The 15490-nt window shown below is 45.6% G+C and overlaps 2 protein-coding genes across 5 annotated transcripts in view; one reads left to right on the top strand and one right to left on the bottom strand.

The window, feature by feature from the left end:
* LOC120953844 (uncharacterized) overlaps positions 1–1847 on the top strand; it is a 57283-nt gene extending 55436 nt beyond the window's left edge. For all 4 annotated transcript variants that reach the window (XM_040374145.2, XM_049605841.1, XM_040374143.2 and 1 more), the window contains exons 9-10: positions 58–200; positions 272–1847. In XM_040374145.2, the coding sequence (XP_040230079.2) occupies positions 58–200; positions 272–616 (488 nt within the window). In that variant the 3' untranslated portion in view covers positions 617–1847. The remainder of the gene's footprint in view (positions 1–57; positions 201–271) is intronic.
* Positions 1848–2252: 405 nt separating this feature from the next.
* LOC120953845 (JNK-interacting protein 1) lies at positions 2253–12615 on the bottom strand. The gene is made up of 5 exons (XM_049605844.1): positions 11921–12615; positions 8831–9414; positions 8017–8759; positions 6457–6641; positions 2253–6375 (listed from the first exon to the last, which is right to left on the bottom strand). The coding sequence occupies exons 1-5, from the start codon at positions 12001–12003 to the stop codon at positions 6303–6305; spliced, it is 1668 nt and encodes a 555-aa protein (XP_049461801.1). The 5' UTR covers positions 12004–12615; the 3' UTR covers positions 2253–6302.
* Between the last annotated feature and the right edge of the window lie 2875 nt (positions 12616–15490).

Below are 15490 nucleotides of genomic sequence, written 5' to 3'. Positions count from 1 at the left end.
ACAAATGAGCTCACATGCTCAGCAAGGATAATTTGAGCTTTCAACTTTCACTTGCAGATCTTACATCGCTGCTGCCGAACTCGTTCGAAGCGCTCGATCAGTCTTTGCTGACGATGGAAACGACGACGACCATCATACGGGACCGAGTGACCGGCTACTCCAGCTTGCATGAGTCGCAAAATCGGTTGGATCGAATAGTGGTGCGTAACGAAGGGCGAATTGTAGAGGCAAACAGGCACGAACTAACTCTCTTTATCTCCATTTTCTTTAGGAAGAGCATCAGGAGCAGCGCGAAATGTTACAGTCAATTCAGCAAGAGTACCAGCTGCAGATGCAGTCCAACGGCACGGGGAGCGATGCAATAGAGGCGGGCAATGGTAGTGGAGGTGGTGGTGGCAGTGATGAACCGGACGGAATGCTGTGCAATTCCCTCAGCCAAAGGGTCAGTACGATCACCAGCACGATGGTGGCCGCCACCCCACCATTAATGATGCCTTCCGTCATCACGTCGAGTGTTGGGCAGCAGCAGCAGCAGCAGCAGCGGACGGCTGCTGCAACGGGGAGCGCTGGACCGGTGGCGGGCACTGTACGATCGGAAAAGGATGCAGGGAGTTAATGTTCATCAATCCGAACGATCCACTTTCGCCGTTGGCGCTGTAAATCTCATCACAGAACGTACTTTTCGTCCGATGGTTGGACACCTTTTTTCGCTCCGGTTTTTATTTCTTCCCCTCTGCTCCGACTACTTCCACTTCCTTCCGTCCGTGGATTTAGTTTTTTATTTTACCTTTCTATTACACCATTGCTTTTCGCTTGCAAACAACCACCATGAGGTGCAAGAGCGAACCCGTCAAGAGACCATTTTCACAATGGGGAAAAAGGACGTTTGGTGCATAAACGTAACAAACGTTCGATGTTAAAATTTCTAATAGAAGCGAACAGAGGAGAAGAAGGAGAAAGTTCTAACGAGAATGGGCTTTAGGAACGCGCAGTAATCGTGCAGAATGGTGGCAAACTATTCAATACAGGCTCCATGTTGGGTGATGGATCTTTCTCCTTTGTCCCCTTCCCTGCTACTAAAAAGCAAAACATTTTAAGTCAACGAATTCAAACAGGTCAAACCAAACAAACAACGGCACGGATGTTGATGAATGTTGTACATATTTATACACACCATGTATATTTACATGAGTTTTTGTTTTTTGGGAAGTGATGATATAAAGTATTCTCTTATGCGTTAGTGAGTGCGAGAAGCTTGGTTTTCTCGGTTAGGAGACACTAAATTCCCTTTTATGTACCATACCCTTACACCAATTCGGACCAGCTCTGTGACGTGAATCCAAATTATTGTTGTGCTATAGAGTTGGTAAACCTATTGGCGTGTGCGTCGTCGGGGGAGCGTTTTCTTTCCAAAAAGTGGAGTGGTCCAACGTCCAACGATGACGCTTGATTACACTGACACACACACATATGTATAGGATTAGCAAACTGTTTCCGTTGTAGGCTAGGGTATAATTTGGAATAGGAAAAGCTCTACGAGGTGCGGATGTGTGTGTGTGTTTTGTGTGCAAAAGGTAAGGAGAAGAGATTTCGTGTCTAGTTTTAATTCGTCTACCCAATGCGGACGAGTGATCGAGTATGGTATGGTTTTGTTTTTGCTAGCGTGTAAAGATATGTAAAACTCAACCCACTCTTCATCCCGGGAAGAGCAACGGGTATGCTGTGTGTAAAATACCGTGTACCATAAGTCCCATACGAATGTAATTTATCCAACGCACGGAAACCAGGTCTTCATCCGGGGCACAGCTTGTTATACAACTGGAAGAAAGCGATATATTTTTATTGTTTTCCTTTTTTTTGTTTTGTTTTTAAAAAAGAGAGAAAGAAATGAATGTGTATGTGTGTGTGTGTGTGTGGGAGAGATAGAGAGGGTAGTAAAACGTTTAATAAGAAGTTTATTAAGACGCTGTTAGGACGGGTGTTTAATAGTCGTTGGATAGGCGCGGGCGATCGCCGAATACACAAAGAAACAAGTTACTGATACTGATGCTAAGGTGTAATTAGTAGAATTGGAACAAAGTTACTTTTTATATGTAGGTGTGCGTATGTGTGAATGTGAATGTGTGTGAGTGTGCATTGAAGCTAAATAAGGGGCAAAAGGCTAATAGAGGCGAAACAAAATGGAAAAAAGCCGTGGACGTCACAAAAATGTCCACCGCTTTTTTAATGTTTCCGTTGTGTTTGTTGGTGTGTGTGTGTGTGTGTGTGTGTGTGTGTACGAACGAATGTATGCAGCGAAAAAAAAACCTGGTCAATTCCAGCAATTGTGTAGTAGGAGTTATAACAAATTAAAATAGAAGAAAAAGGGAAAACAAAACCATACTGATGTAACGATTCTGTGCCTGCCTGCGAGACGAGGATCGAACGGAAGAGAAAGGACAGCACAGGAAGCAACTCAATATGATTATGATATTTATTGTACCTTTTGTTTGTTTGTTTGTTTGCGTATTTGCCCTTTTCATTTCAAACTCATGCTCACACAGAAATAGGGAAAGTTGGCAGTTTGAAAAACAAATCAAGCTAGATGTAGCCACTTTAATTCAGGAGCAGAAAAAGCGAACAGGAAGTATAAGCACAGGATTCGTTGTGAGCTATTTGTACACCGTTTAATTAGCCTTATAAGATACAAACACAGACACACACACATCGAAACATGATATTCTGAGGCAATATTAGTAAAAACAACTCAGTTGTAGTGATTTTAGAGAAGGTTAGCAATTCACAAGGGCCAATTTATTGTCATTCAGAGTGGCAAACGGCAACACAAAAACACTCAGGAAGAGAGAGAGAGAGAGAGACACTCCAAGCAGGAAGGAATGTCCCATCCAACATTTGGCAGTGTCCTTCCTTTGAGTGGGATTGTGTGACCATTTGGCGGCCTGCTGGCAAAACGAGTTTCTTTCTTCCCTATCTTAATCTATTCCATTTTCCGTTTTTCCACGATCCGGCCAAATCAGGTCAGCGGTTCCGTAGGTATGCAAGCAAACCAAAACAGCAAAACAAGAAGATGACAAAAAAAAACAAACAAAGAATGTTTTACAACAACTACAGCGACAACAATAACACTCAAGAAAAGAATAATAAAAAGAGAAACACAATACCAATTGAACAAAAGAAGAGCAAAAACCAATCATAAAATAGAGAAGATAGAGAAGAACAACAACAGCCGAAAAAAACAGTTCCGAAAACAGTGTCATCAGAATATAACGAAATAGAGAAAGAAAGAAGATAAGTATGTGTTTGACTTTTTCACAGTTATTTATTTGCTTGTACATGGTTGCACTAAACATTATAGGCTTGCTTCGCATCTTCTTCTTCCTTCTTCTTCTTCCTTCTTCTTCTTCTTCTTCTTCTTCTTCTTCTTCTTCTTCTTCTTCTTCTTCTTCTTCTTCTTCTTCTTCTTCTGTTTCTTCTTTTCTTTTTCTATTTGTTCTTCCTTTTTTCTTATTCTTCTTCTTCTTGCTCTTCTTTTCTTTGCATTCGCGATCATCTTCCAGGCCCTTAGACAAAACATACATTGCACTTTAACGCTCATCCTTGCTTGGCGTTCGATCCACCTAAGGGGCAGAATTGCCACCTAAAGGATCAACACACACACACACACAAACGCAGCTAACGGATACAAAGACACTTTTCCTCCATCGCCATTCTCACCTTCCCTGATATCTTTCCAACAACTGACTCTTTCCTCTCTCTCTCTCTCTCTCTCTCTCTCTCTCTCTCTTTCTTTCTTTCTTTCTTTCTCTCTCTGTCTCCCTCTTTCTCTTTCACTTTCTCTCTTTCTCTCGCTACTTTACGAATATTTCCACTTCCTTTGGTTGTGCAATTAGAAAGTTCATTTGTTTCTTCTGTTTTGTGTTGTTCCTGTTGGTTACGTGCCTTTTCTTTTTGCTGCTGCTGGTATGCTTTGCACGAAAAAGACCGTATTATTCAACCACAGGCGCTTGCAAATACAGGCTTACGTTGCTATATGTATGTATGTATGTATGTTTATGTATAGATCCATTAATCAGTGTGTGTTTTGTTTCAAAGTGTTAGTTTTAGTAGCTGCTTCCCGTGCTTCCGTCGTTCTAATGTTATTGTTCCAGATTGTGTTTGCTAGGAGGAGAGTCACAAGATTAACAAGTTTTTATTGCATGTTTTTTTTTTCTCCCGGCGCTTCAACTTCAGGCGTCAGAGTTTTAGCGTAATGAATGCGCCACTGTGTGTACTGTTTAAGTTGTGTAAATGCTTTGCAATTTATATACCTTTTGTGTTATGTTGTGTACAATGTTTCAATAAGTGTTCATTGCCGCTCCGGAAATGAGTACAGTAGAACGACAACGACACGTTTTTTCTTGCCTTTTGTTATCGATTAGAGTTTCTTATGTTGTTTTTTGTTCCTTTTTTGTGTATTTTTGTTTTGTTTTGTTCACTTTCTCTTTACCTCTTAATGTGTCACTACTTCTTAGTTCCTTTGTTTTGTCTTTCATTTTGTTTTCTTTTTGTTGTAGAGTATTGTTAGCTGTGATGCCTGTGAGAAGCGGATGTACGATTTAACTATAGTAAATGTTGTATTTTGCATGGTTCCTTCGTTCCCTGCGGCCTCAAAACGCGCGAATCACTGCTAAAGCTTTCCTGCGACTTTGCACAACTCTTGCCCTACTCTAGCTAGCTGCTTTGTTCGTTCGTTCTGTAAGAGTGTAAAGTAAAGAGTTGGGAGAGAAAGAACCTCCAAAATCAAAACACACACAACATCAACCAACTGCCTAGAAAGGGGCGGCTCGTAACGTTTGCTTCGAGTAAAGTTTGTGTGTGGGTTGGACTTTTGGAAGTTGAGTGTCACCGGGAGATCTTTAGATTTGTTTTTTCACAAACACAACATAGGGAAAGAGAGTTTTTTTGGTTTGTTTTGAATTTTGCAAATTTGCCTCTAAACGCTGCTGTAAAACGTGTTGCGACCCTGCGGCACTGCAAATAGGAGTTTGCGTTAGTTTTGTCTTGCATGGAAGAAAAGCGACTATATCTTACACGAAGCATTAGATTTTTCACGTTTCATATACTTTGTATTCTATCATTCCTAAGCCTTTTCATTTTTTTTAGTATTTATTATTTCATTTTCTTTTCATTTCTTAACTTTGCTTTCTCTTTCTGTGCTATAAATATAGAGTTTGCTTTTTCCTTCTCTTAACAGCATTTCATCCTTTCCACGAGCGTGTATGTGAGTAGTAGTATTAGATCAGCATTGAATGAAGTATATTGTTGCTAATATCGCTTGCATTAGTTTCAGGTTTTGTATGTTTGTTTTTTTTTCTCGTCTTGCTTTTCGATTATCTATCTTTCGCGGTGACAAGTTTCTTCCATTTTAACTACCAGTATGTACAGAGAACTAAACATGCTGAAAGAGCAAAGAGCAGAAGAAGATGATGATAAACTGTTTGTGTGTTAGTTTTCAAAAACTCGAAACAGTATAGAGTTAAGGAAAAGTTGTAACCATCTTGCCCGCTCTACCAGGTTCAAGTACCTTGCCTGGTGTTCATGTTCCTAATGCTGTTTTTGATAGAAAGTTAACATCAGCTGCAGCTCCGCCAAAAACCGAGAGAGCCACCGTGTCCTACTCGTCCTCCGTTGTGCATTTACCTACATACGTCGTATAATCTGCCGTAGAAAAAGCGAAAAAGTCTGCTCAAACTATGCCTTTGCGGAAAAAACCGTTACAAATGTGCTACAAAGCCACATATGAAGTATGGGGGGGGGAGTTATGGAAAGCGTGCGATTAAACGTCTACACTCTGGTCGACACTGCTTCTCGGTCACTAAAACAGCCAATTTGAAAGTAGCGCCAATGGAACGGCAAAAAAGCGCGATCGAAAAGCATGCCCACACTCTACATACGCACTCCCAACACGACACACACGGGGTAAAACATAAACAACATAATGCTAACTAACAAAGCACACGGTCCCCACCGGTGGGAAACAGGGATTGTGAGACTCTCGTCTCGGCTGCTTTCTAACATTGAGATACTTTTCTTTGGTTTTGCATTGGTTTTCATGATTTCTTTAATAGCTAAACTAAAGGCCCCCTATGAGCAATGTCGAAGGGCTGATACTACTACTACTACTAAAACTGTACAAAAAAGCTTGACGGGTTGTAATGGCATGTCTAACTGAAACTGAAAACTCTCGGGAGTGAAAATATGAAAGAAGGTTTGCTCCTTGGCGGTAGATCCAAGCCCAGTTCTAGTTGCAATCGCTGGCTCGCTTAGTCTATGTAGATGTCCTCTATCGGATATGCCGTCTCTATGAACTTCTGGTAGAATCTCTGAAAAGCTCGCCTGAGAAGATACGCGGACGGATCATGGTGTTAGCAACAATCAATAGATCTTCCTTTGCCGTTCACAGATTGTCCAACTTACCCGACCGCCTCGGCAACCGGGCGGGTCGACTCGGTACCCTGGAACACGTGGCACGCGAACCGCTGCACCGTCGGATGCTTCGTGATGAAGCCGATGTAGCGATGATCCCTCGGGTGGAACGCACAGAACGAGACGTTCTTCAGCGAGTAGAAGTAGTCTATGCAAGGGCCTTTGGATTTCTTGTTCTGCAAAGGGAGGTGGAAAAACCAACATACAAATTACGCTCCAAAAAACGTAACAAAGTCTTGATTTAGTTACTTAATGTATGCGAGAGTGACTAATCTTTTGATTGCTACTAATGTACACATTTTTATTGTAGGCCCTCTGTTTCTTAACGCTCGATGGGCAGCTTTTTCACGTGGAACTGATTTATCTCCAAATTGTATCGACACACATACTAATGTCTACTTTCTAATTCACACTAGTGGGGTGTTCTCTAGAGCGCAACGAAGACTTCAATCTGACTCGAGTTATTGTAAGTCCGATTGCGACTCCGGCAAAATCGGAACCACTAGTTCCGCCCGGAGTCATCGGGAGTCGTACGGAGTTGCCGGGAGTTGGCCTCAGAGTATGAGATGAAATTCCTGACCTCAAAATATTGCACTGGCCGTCTTCGGATGACTCCGGACGACTCCAGATGATTCCAGATGATTCCGGATGATACTGGATGACTACCGATGTCTCCGAGTCTCAACAACTCCGGTTGACTCTGATTCCTGACAGCTCTGGCCGATTCCATCTCCGGCCGACTCTAACTCCGAGCGACTTCAACTGCGGGTGACTCTTGTCAGCTCCGGATGACTTCGGATGACTCCAGATGATTCCGGACGATACTGGATGACTCCGGAAGACTCTAACTCCGGACAACTCCGGTCGACTCTGGCCAATTCCGTACGACTTCGGATGTCTCCGGACGACTCCATATGACTCCGGACGACCCCCGATGACTCCGGAAGACTACAGACGATACTGGATGACTCCGGATGACTCTAACTCCGGACAACTCCATATTACTCCGGACGACACCCGATGACTCCAGACTCCAGATTAATCTACTGGATACAGATTACGATACTGGATGACTCCAATTCTTGACAACTCCAGCCGACTCCAACTTCGGCCGACTCTGGCCGACTCCGGGCGACTTCGAATGACTCTGGATGACTCCAGACGACCCCATACGACTTCAGATGACTCCGGACAATACTGGATAACTCCAGATGACTCTAACTCCGGACAATTCCGGCCGATTCTGGCCAACTCCGGACGACTTCGGATGACTCCGGACGACACCGCATGACTCCGATTCGGGACAACTCTAGGTGGTTCCAAACAGCTCCGGATAATTCTGGGCGGAACTACCTTCCGGATTTGATTCCAAAATTTTCGGAGTCGGTTCGAAGCCGACTCTGGAATTTTGCCAACTTTGCCCATCACTAATTCACATGCATAATACTGCAGCCTGTTGTGTTATAATGCCTCAAAATAACACAAATTGCATGCCTCTTGCATGCGCTTTTGAAAGACACAAACACACACACACCCACACAACATACTCACCCGCGATCGGTCCACCATCCTCAGGCCCTGGTCCGAGATCTCCAGTATGCACGGCTGCGCCTTGGGCGACTCCGTCCCATTGCCGACAATTTTCCGCACCGCCTGGCAGACGACGCCCGTACCCTTGTGGGCCATCGTTTCGACCGAGCCCAGGTACCCGAGTAGATACCGTTCGCGCTTCATCTCGACCGAGGTCGGATCGAAATCGTTGTAATCCAGATCGACGGCGTACGCCGAAGGAAATATACCCTGCCGCCCGGTGCGCAGATTGACGCCCTCGCACCACAGATCTTCCGCCTCCTTCTGCACGTAGATCGGGTCGCCGATCTCGATCTCGATCTCATCGTGGTGCCGCGGGATGAACTTGTGCAGGGCACGGTGCGTCGCCTCCAGCATCTCCAGCTGGCTGTACGGGACGCCACCGTACGGCGGTGGAAACGGGGACGTCACCGGCGACACCGGCTGCACTGGCGGTGGGGACATGCTCTTGTAGTCGTTCGGCGAGTGGGCCGTACTGTGCCCGCTGTCCACGTCGCCCAGGCTCTGCAACCGTTCCGAGTCCGGGCTGGAGTCCTCGTCCAGCAAGTAGCTGCATTTGAGCGCGAGCAGCGAGCTCTGCTTGAAGAAGGTCGTGCCGGGCTGGTGGTGATGCGATGCCGGGTAGTGATGCGGTGCCCTTCGGCTGCTGGCACTCAGCTCGTCCGCCAGTGACGTTTGGCCCGCGAGCAGCTGAAGCACGGAAGCTGCAACATTTTGCAAAAGTGTAAGTTTAACGAATCGAGTTCACAACTGGGTAGGTTGCACTGGGACTTACATTTACGATTTTTCGGAATCTCCGGCAGCTTGCGCCTTCGCCGCTCGACCTGTCCCGGGATCCAGGGCAGCGAGCTGGTCCTTGCTAGCTGGGAACTGCTGCTGTTCGTCGTGGTTGCTGCATCACTCGTCGCGGAAGCACCGCCGGCCCCAACCTGACCCAAGTTCACCACCGAAGGATGCTGCTGGGAATGCGCGTCTACGTCAGCCGTACCTTTCCCGTCGACCGTGTGTGGCGTAAGGTGCAGCTGCAGCAAGCTTTCCGGCCCAGAACCAGGCGCCGCCGTCGCCGTCACCACCAGCAGCTCATCGTCCCCTTCGGAACCGTCCGAAGGCTTCCGGTGCGTCGTTACGACCGTCCGCAACCCATCGCCAAGCTCGTCGTCCTCGCCGGTGCTGCTGCTGCCGCTGCTGATCGTGCTAATCGTCTGGATGAGCTGCTGCGTCTTGCTCGGCGTTCCCTTCAGCACTGAGTCGACCGTCGTGCCGGTGTCGCTCGCCGACAGTGGCCCATCCTCTTCGTGGTCCGACGAGGCGTCGCTCTTGGAGGAGGGCGTATCGTCCAGATCCAAATCTGCCACCAAGCTGCAAACGAGAAGCAAAGTGTAATTAGTTTAGTGCGAGAGACATCTGCTGCTCCAGTCGGCTGCAATCGAGGTGGAAAATTTGTTTGCTAAATCGCATTAAGAGTGTCCTCCTCAAAAGCCAATCCAATGGGAAGCAGTTCAGTTGACCCCATTTAGAGGATGCTTTTGGGTCGATTTCAATTGTCTGGCTGCTGCCAACAACACGAACCTGGAGGGCTTCTTTTTTAACAGACTCCAGCACTGTCCAAATTGTCAGGTTCGTAGTCGAGTCGAGCGTGAAAAATGGAGACCCAAAAGGAGCAACAAAAAAACGCCGATTGGAGCCGTTTTGGGCAGGATATCTCATCCCATAAAGACCTCCGCCCCCCCTGGGGTAAGAGTATTGATCGGATTTTATCTTCCGCTTGTGACATCACTGTGGGTAAGTGTGTGTGTGTGTGTGTGTGTGTGTGTGTGTGTGTTTTTCTTTTCATTTTTTCCATTCTATCTCACAGCCATGTCCATCCATCTTGCAGGCAACCGTGTCCGTTCTTTCTTCAACGCAATTATTTCGACGCCGGCATCGTAAAGCCATCGTGCGATGATCTTGGATCCAAGGGAGGAAAGACCTCTCCGTCCATTGCACAACTTGCTTGCTAATGAAGTTTTATTGGAAGAAGACACACACACACACTCACCATCCGGGGACGAAATTCGATTAACTTTAGCACCCCTAGCGCAGTCTGTTTGTTTGGAGCGTTACGCGGAAAAATAATGCCCCTCCAAGGACGAGCCCAGTGCTTATGCCCAAGAATTATGGTTCCGGGGCGAAGGGTATTCTGTTCTGTGTCACTCGTATGTGTGTGTGTGATTGACGACAATTGACAGAAAACAGTTGCTTATGTTGCAGGAAAAAGCATAAAAGAGCTCTAATTGATTGTTGTTGCTTTCGGTTCGGAGTGAAATGAATGCAACATTACACTGAAGCTGGGATGACTTACAATGTTGATGCAGAAACCGCTTTCCCTGCCGATGCACAACCTATGACCTTCCACTGTAGCCGGCTGTCCACTTGGACCCTATTTGTTGATTAAAAAACCCCTGAGCACTAGCACCAGCGAGTGTCAAACGTGACTCATTAGCTGGCACAGGGAAAGCAAGCTGCAAGTTGCACGTGCACGTCCTCCTCTTGCTCACTCATTAACCTGTGCCCGTGTGCCATTTACATACAGAAGCGAGTGAGTTGGAGGAAGTAAGCATGACATGAAGTAGCAAAAAGTAAGCAAGGAAAGTGCAGTTTGTGTGTTTGACAAGGCCTTTCTCTTCGCTTGTGAAGGTGCGTGTGGCGATGGTGAAGGAGCGCTCCTTCTATTTCTATACCCATTTGCAAGGGGCCTCATCGTCAGGCAAGTCATCTCTTACTTATGCCTCATCATAAAGAGTGGCGCTGTTGTATTATTCTCTCCGGGTCTAGTTGCTGTTTTTTACAACTGTCGGAAGCATCCTGTCTAAATACAGCAAGGCGAATGTCACACAGAACGGTACCCCGGAAGGCCAACGCTGAAGGCATTATTAAAGGCATCCTTTTCATCCCAACACGGGTCTTTCTTTTCTCTTTTTTTGAAGTACAAAAAAAGGATAAACGAGAGAAATGTAAATAGTTTGCGTCATGCAGAAGAGGATGTAGAAGGATGGGAAATAGGAAAGAGCGAGACTATTTTTAGTAAACTTCGTTCACAAATCACAACGGATCATGTCCAGGAATAAGAGTAGGCCTTGGCCTAACGCGGTGCTTGCCCATCCGTTGCCAATATGAGATGCGAACAACGTGACAACATGACACGAGCGGATGGCCTTCTGCACGTCAAGTGTCGAAATCATCTTCCACGCTCAATAAAAGGCAAAAACATCCTCAAGGAAATTAACGCACACACACACACGGACACACGGACACAGACACACACACACGGACGCGAATACACCTGTGGTGAAGAAGAGTAGGCGACGACACGTACACAAAGCGGGCAGATGTTATTGCATCCATCAGCGCTCGGCCCAGGCAACTGATACGCAAAACTTCGGCCCAAAGAGGGGATTTTTCCGCATCCGTCACACGGTTTCTTTATGCATCATCATGTCGCCCCACCGTACACCTTTGCCCCCATACGCTCCTTTTGCCGGACCGTGTGTCAAGGATGGGGCGAATGGCGTGCCGCTGGGTAGCCTTTTCTGGCTCCAGGCAATGGACTGATTTGAAGCACACAATCACACACATACACACACGTTTTGCTTTTCCAGACACACACACACAAGGACGGCGGAAACCAAGAGGGAGGTGAAATAAGGCCACAGCTCCTTCGTCACCTTCAACCGTTGAGTGGTGGTTTAACAAGGTGCAAGGAAATTATAGGCTCTGGGTAATTCGGTTTATTTTCCTTCGTTGCTACACACCGCACCACTTAGTGTCTAATCGCTCCCTTGTAACATGTAGCACACTCACACACACACATACAGACTTTACTTACGAGTAGAACGGTGCGGGAGCCTTTCGGAACGTTGGCAACGCGTCCAGATTTTGACGGAGCTCCTCAAACTCCGTGTCGGCCATGGTGGAAGGTGGGTAGTGTGTAGGGTAAATTATACCAAGCTGGACACACTATCGAACACGGGCACACACGAACTCTGGTCGTTGGGTAATATTTTGCTACACACACACACACACACAATCACACACACACTTCAGGAGTGAAAAACGATAAAGCCTGGCACACTAGATCGAGCCATCGGAGCGCAAGCGATTTGCAAGCGATTTTCACCAAACACCAACACCCTGTTTTAGCTTCTTGGCAGCAGCACCACGAATGTGAAACCACGGAGGGGGACTCCTTCAACAAACAAAAAAAATCCCCCACTGGTCGAGTCCCTGCTGTTGCTCCCCCTCCCACTTGCTGCGGGGAGTCTGGCCGCAGCAAACCAAACCACTGGACACAATTTCTGGCACAATTAATCGGGACAAACTTCAGCAAAGTTCTACTAGTGCGCGAGGCTGTACATCTTCGACGTGTGATGGCCGCACTATCTACTCTCTGCAGGACGAGCAAGCCCTCACGCAATAATAGGCTCTCGCTCTTTTGCGTGTGTACCTGTGCTCTCTCTCTCTCTCTCTTTCACTTCCTCTCCTAAACTAGAAACGTTTGACGTTTTCCAAACGCAACATCATTTTCCACAGTTCCCCCGTTTCGTAGAAGAAGAAGCCCCGCGAGTGGTAACAGTCCACAAAACTCATGCGATAGAAATACAGAGCAAAAGAAAGATAGAAAGAGAGGGCTAGAGAGCGAGAGAGATTATCCCTGTTGGTGGTGACGTTTTTTCCACACCTTGTAGGCAGGAGCGAAAGGGAGCGAAGCGTTTTTTGCAAGGATTTTTCCGTGCGCCGCCGAAGTTGAGAGTGAGAGTGTTTTGGTGCTACCCTCCGGTAAACCACCATGTGCCAGGCGCGCCGTTTGCGTATCGATTATGGCATCGCGGCAAAGGGGAATGCTGCGCACATGCGCACACGCCGGTTTGAGCGTTTCTAATCCTTCGTCCAGGGTAGGAATGGTGTGCAAGGGATTTGTTTTTGAGGGACCTGGACGACTGTCAGGTGACGGGACTGGTTTTATGGGACGTTGGGTTGTTTTGAATGGGGTAAAGATGGTGATGTTTGCCACGGACGATGACGTAAATTGGATTTGAATTTCGGCGCAAATAGTCGTTGCTATAAATTTGGTATCATTTTGAATTTATGATACTCAGATAAGTTACTAATAGCATTTGATGCTTTATTTGTCAAATATCAAGCGTAGGAAGATGGAGACTTGCGATTTGAACTTCTAGAACCTCCATACAGAAAAAAAACTCAGGTCCGCATGGTCTTAGTCTATAAGTATCCTTTACAATAATAAACATAGCAATTTGTAAAGGTAATCATTTCGGGGATATATAACAAATTACAAGTGTGAGCAAACAATTTCTTTTAAAAGACTCTAAAATTCTGATCCCATAGAGGTACTAGACCTGATCCTGAATCCATATTAGTTGTGGTGCTGATCTTGCATCCATATTGGTCCTGGATCCATACCATTATATTCTGATTCTGAGTCCATATCATTCTAGGAACCGGTACCCAAGCCATAGCGATTGTAGGACTTATCCTCTGGACCCTATTGGTACTATTTCTGAGCGAATATCGGTTCTGTGACTGATCCCTGCTGACTGTGAAGCTGATCTTGAACCTATGCCATTCTTGATGCAAATTTCATACGGCTCCAGGTAGGTATCTCAAACACATACCAGGCCTGGAACTGATATTAAACTCCTATCGGTCCTTTTACGATATAGATTATAGAAACTCTAGAGTAGATGATAGAAACCGATCTAGAAGCTGATTCTAATCATTTACTACTCCTAAAACCTACTACCAGTCCTAAAACCTATAACCAGTCCTGATCTTAGATGCCGAACATATACCATTTCTGGATGTGATCTCGAACCAATACCTACTCTGTGTATCAGTTTTTATGCAAATCTGTTCTACAACTAATCCCAAGTCCATAGCTGTTGTGGAATTGTTTCTAAACCAAAACCCGTTCTCAGAACCATTCAAGGAGCTGACGGCAAAGCCAGATTGATTCTCTTAGTATTCTCTTGATAAATCCAATCTAAAAACATGACTTGGGAAGGCCTCAGTCATGGGATGAAACGCATACTAGTCCTGTTCCTGAACTGATATATGTACAAAAATGAACTCCAAAGTGAACATACTAAAACATCATCAATTCATTGTTCAAATATCTCGATTACAAGACTACAATCCTCCAGTTTGAAATGATTCTAAATCGAGTGATCAACATTCATCTTTCCAAATTCCATTATTCACAAAAGTTTATAACAGTTCGCATAGTGCCAATAGTGTCTAGAGCTGCTAAAGTCCCTCTAGCTATGTTATTACAGGTCTTTCTTGACCGTCCTGCAGCATTTAACCATACATTCCTACTCTTCGATGACTTAAATTCCTGCTGTTAAACTCTAGTGATTTAGAATGATTTGCAAAGTTTTATATAAAAACCTGAAACGTCATGCATGGAGCGAAACGATCGTTTCGATCTCATTTGCTCGATATGTGACAGTCATCTGTGCATGACGTGGCAGCTAGTGCGTGTTGAATAGTCATTGAACCGAACATTGGAGGTCTCGTTACTGTAATTAATTTGAGTGTATTGGGAAATTCCTTTCAACAGTTTTGTTGCAAATAGGCTACAAATTATGTAGTGTAAATCTGTTGGTTTGTTTCATTTATATCATCATGCCACACAAGAGTTTGATGAAAGTTTTACTGCTCTAAGCCCCTTTTAATGTTTCTTAGTATAAGAATTTCAAAATGCTTTCCAACGGAGCATAGAAGAGCTCCGTTTTTTAAAGAACGCCTTTCAGTTTACATATCCAGCTTGGTAGCATTCAAGGATCATCAATCAATGAGGGCTTCGTTAACAAACCTTTCCTTCCTCACTTGAACGGACAAGACGCAACGGCAAAGCTCGCCAACCAGTTGATTCCGCAAGGAATAGTGAACCACATCTACACAACCCCCTGCTTGATGAATATATTCATGAATTAGCGTTTATCGCACGTCCTACGCGTTCCTCGCCACTATCGCGGAACGATCCACCAAGAAGTCGTTACATTAAGTGCATCCACTGGATACTGGACAGTGTGAACGGGCGGTGGGAAACGGGAATGGAGTTTATCTCCTGCTCCTGCCAAATCAAAGTCGTCAATCGATCTCACACCCTAAAGCCAACCTGGCGCTGACGCTGAGTAGGAAAGAAATCAGTAAAATCAACTCGCAATCTCTCAGTGCGCTTTTCCTTTTCTAAGATACCGTCCTTGGACGCTTTTTCCAATCGTCAGTCTCGAATTGCTTCCCTCTATTCAAACACCCGTACCAAAGCACCCGAAGCAGGAAGCAGAAATCCAACCTATCTGCTGGGATGGGCAAAGAACAAAACCCACAGCCCGAAACACCGCTGACTGACGGACGGGCCTTGTGCCACAGG

This window comes from Anopheles coluzzii, chromosome 2 (genome assembly GCF_943734685.1).
Source record: "Anopheles coluzzii chromosome 2, AcolN3, whole genome shotgun sequence".
Taxonomy (NCBI): Eukaryota; Metazoa; Arthropoda; class Insecta; order Diptera; family Culicidae; genus Anopheles; species Anopheles coluzzii.
This window is presented reverse-complemented; position numbering and strand designations above follow the sequence as displayed.

Excerpts from the sequence above, each read along its gene's own strand:
- LOC120953845 (XM_049605844.1), bottom strand. The coding sequence starts at position 12,003 with ATGGCCGACACGGAGTTTGAGGAGCTCCGTCAAAATCTGGACGCGTTG. Across the intron at positions 9,415-11,920 it reads GCTCCCGCACCGTTCTACTC|CTTGGTGGCAGATTTGGATC; the intron begins GTAAGTAAAGTC and ends TCTCGTTTGCAG. Across the intron at positions 6,376-6,456 it reads CCGGTTGCCGAGGCGGTCGG|GCGAGCTTTTCAGAGATTCT; the intron begins GTAAGTTGGACA and ends GTATCTTCTCAG.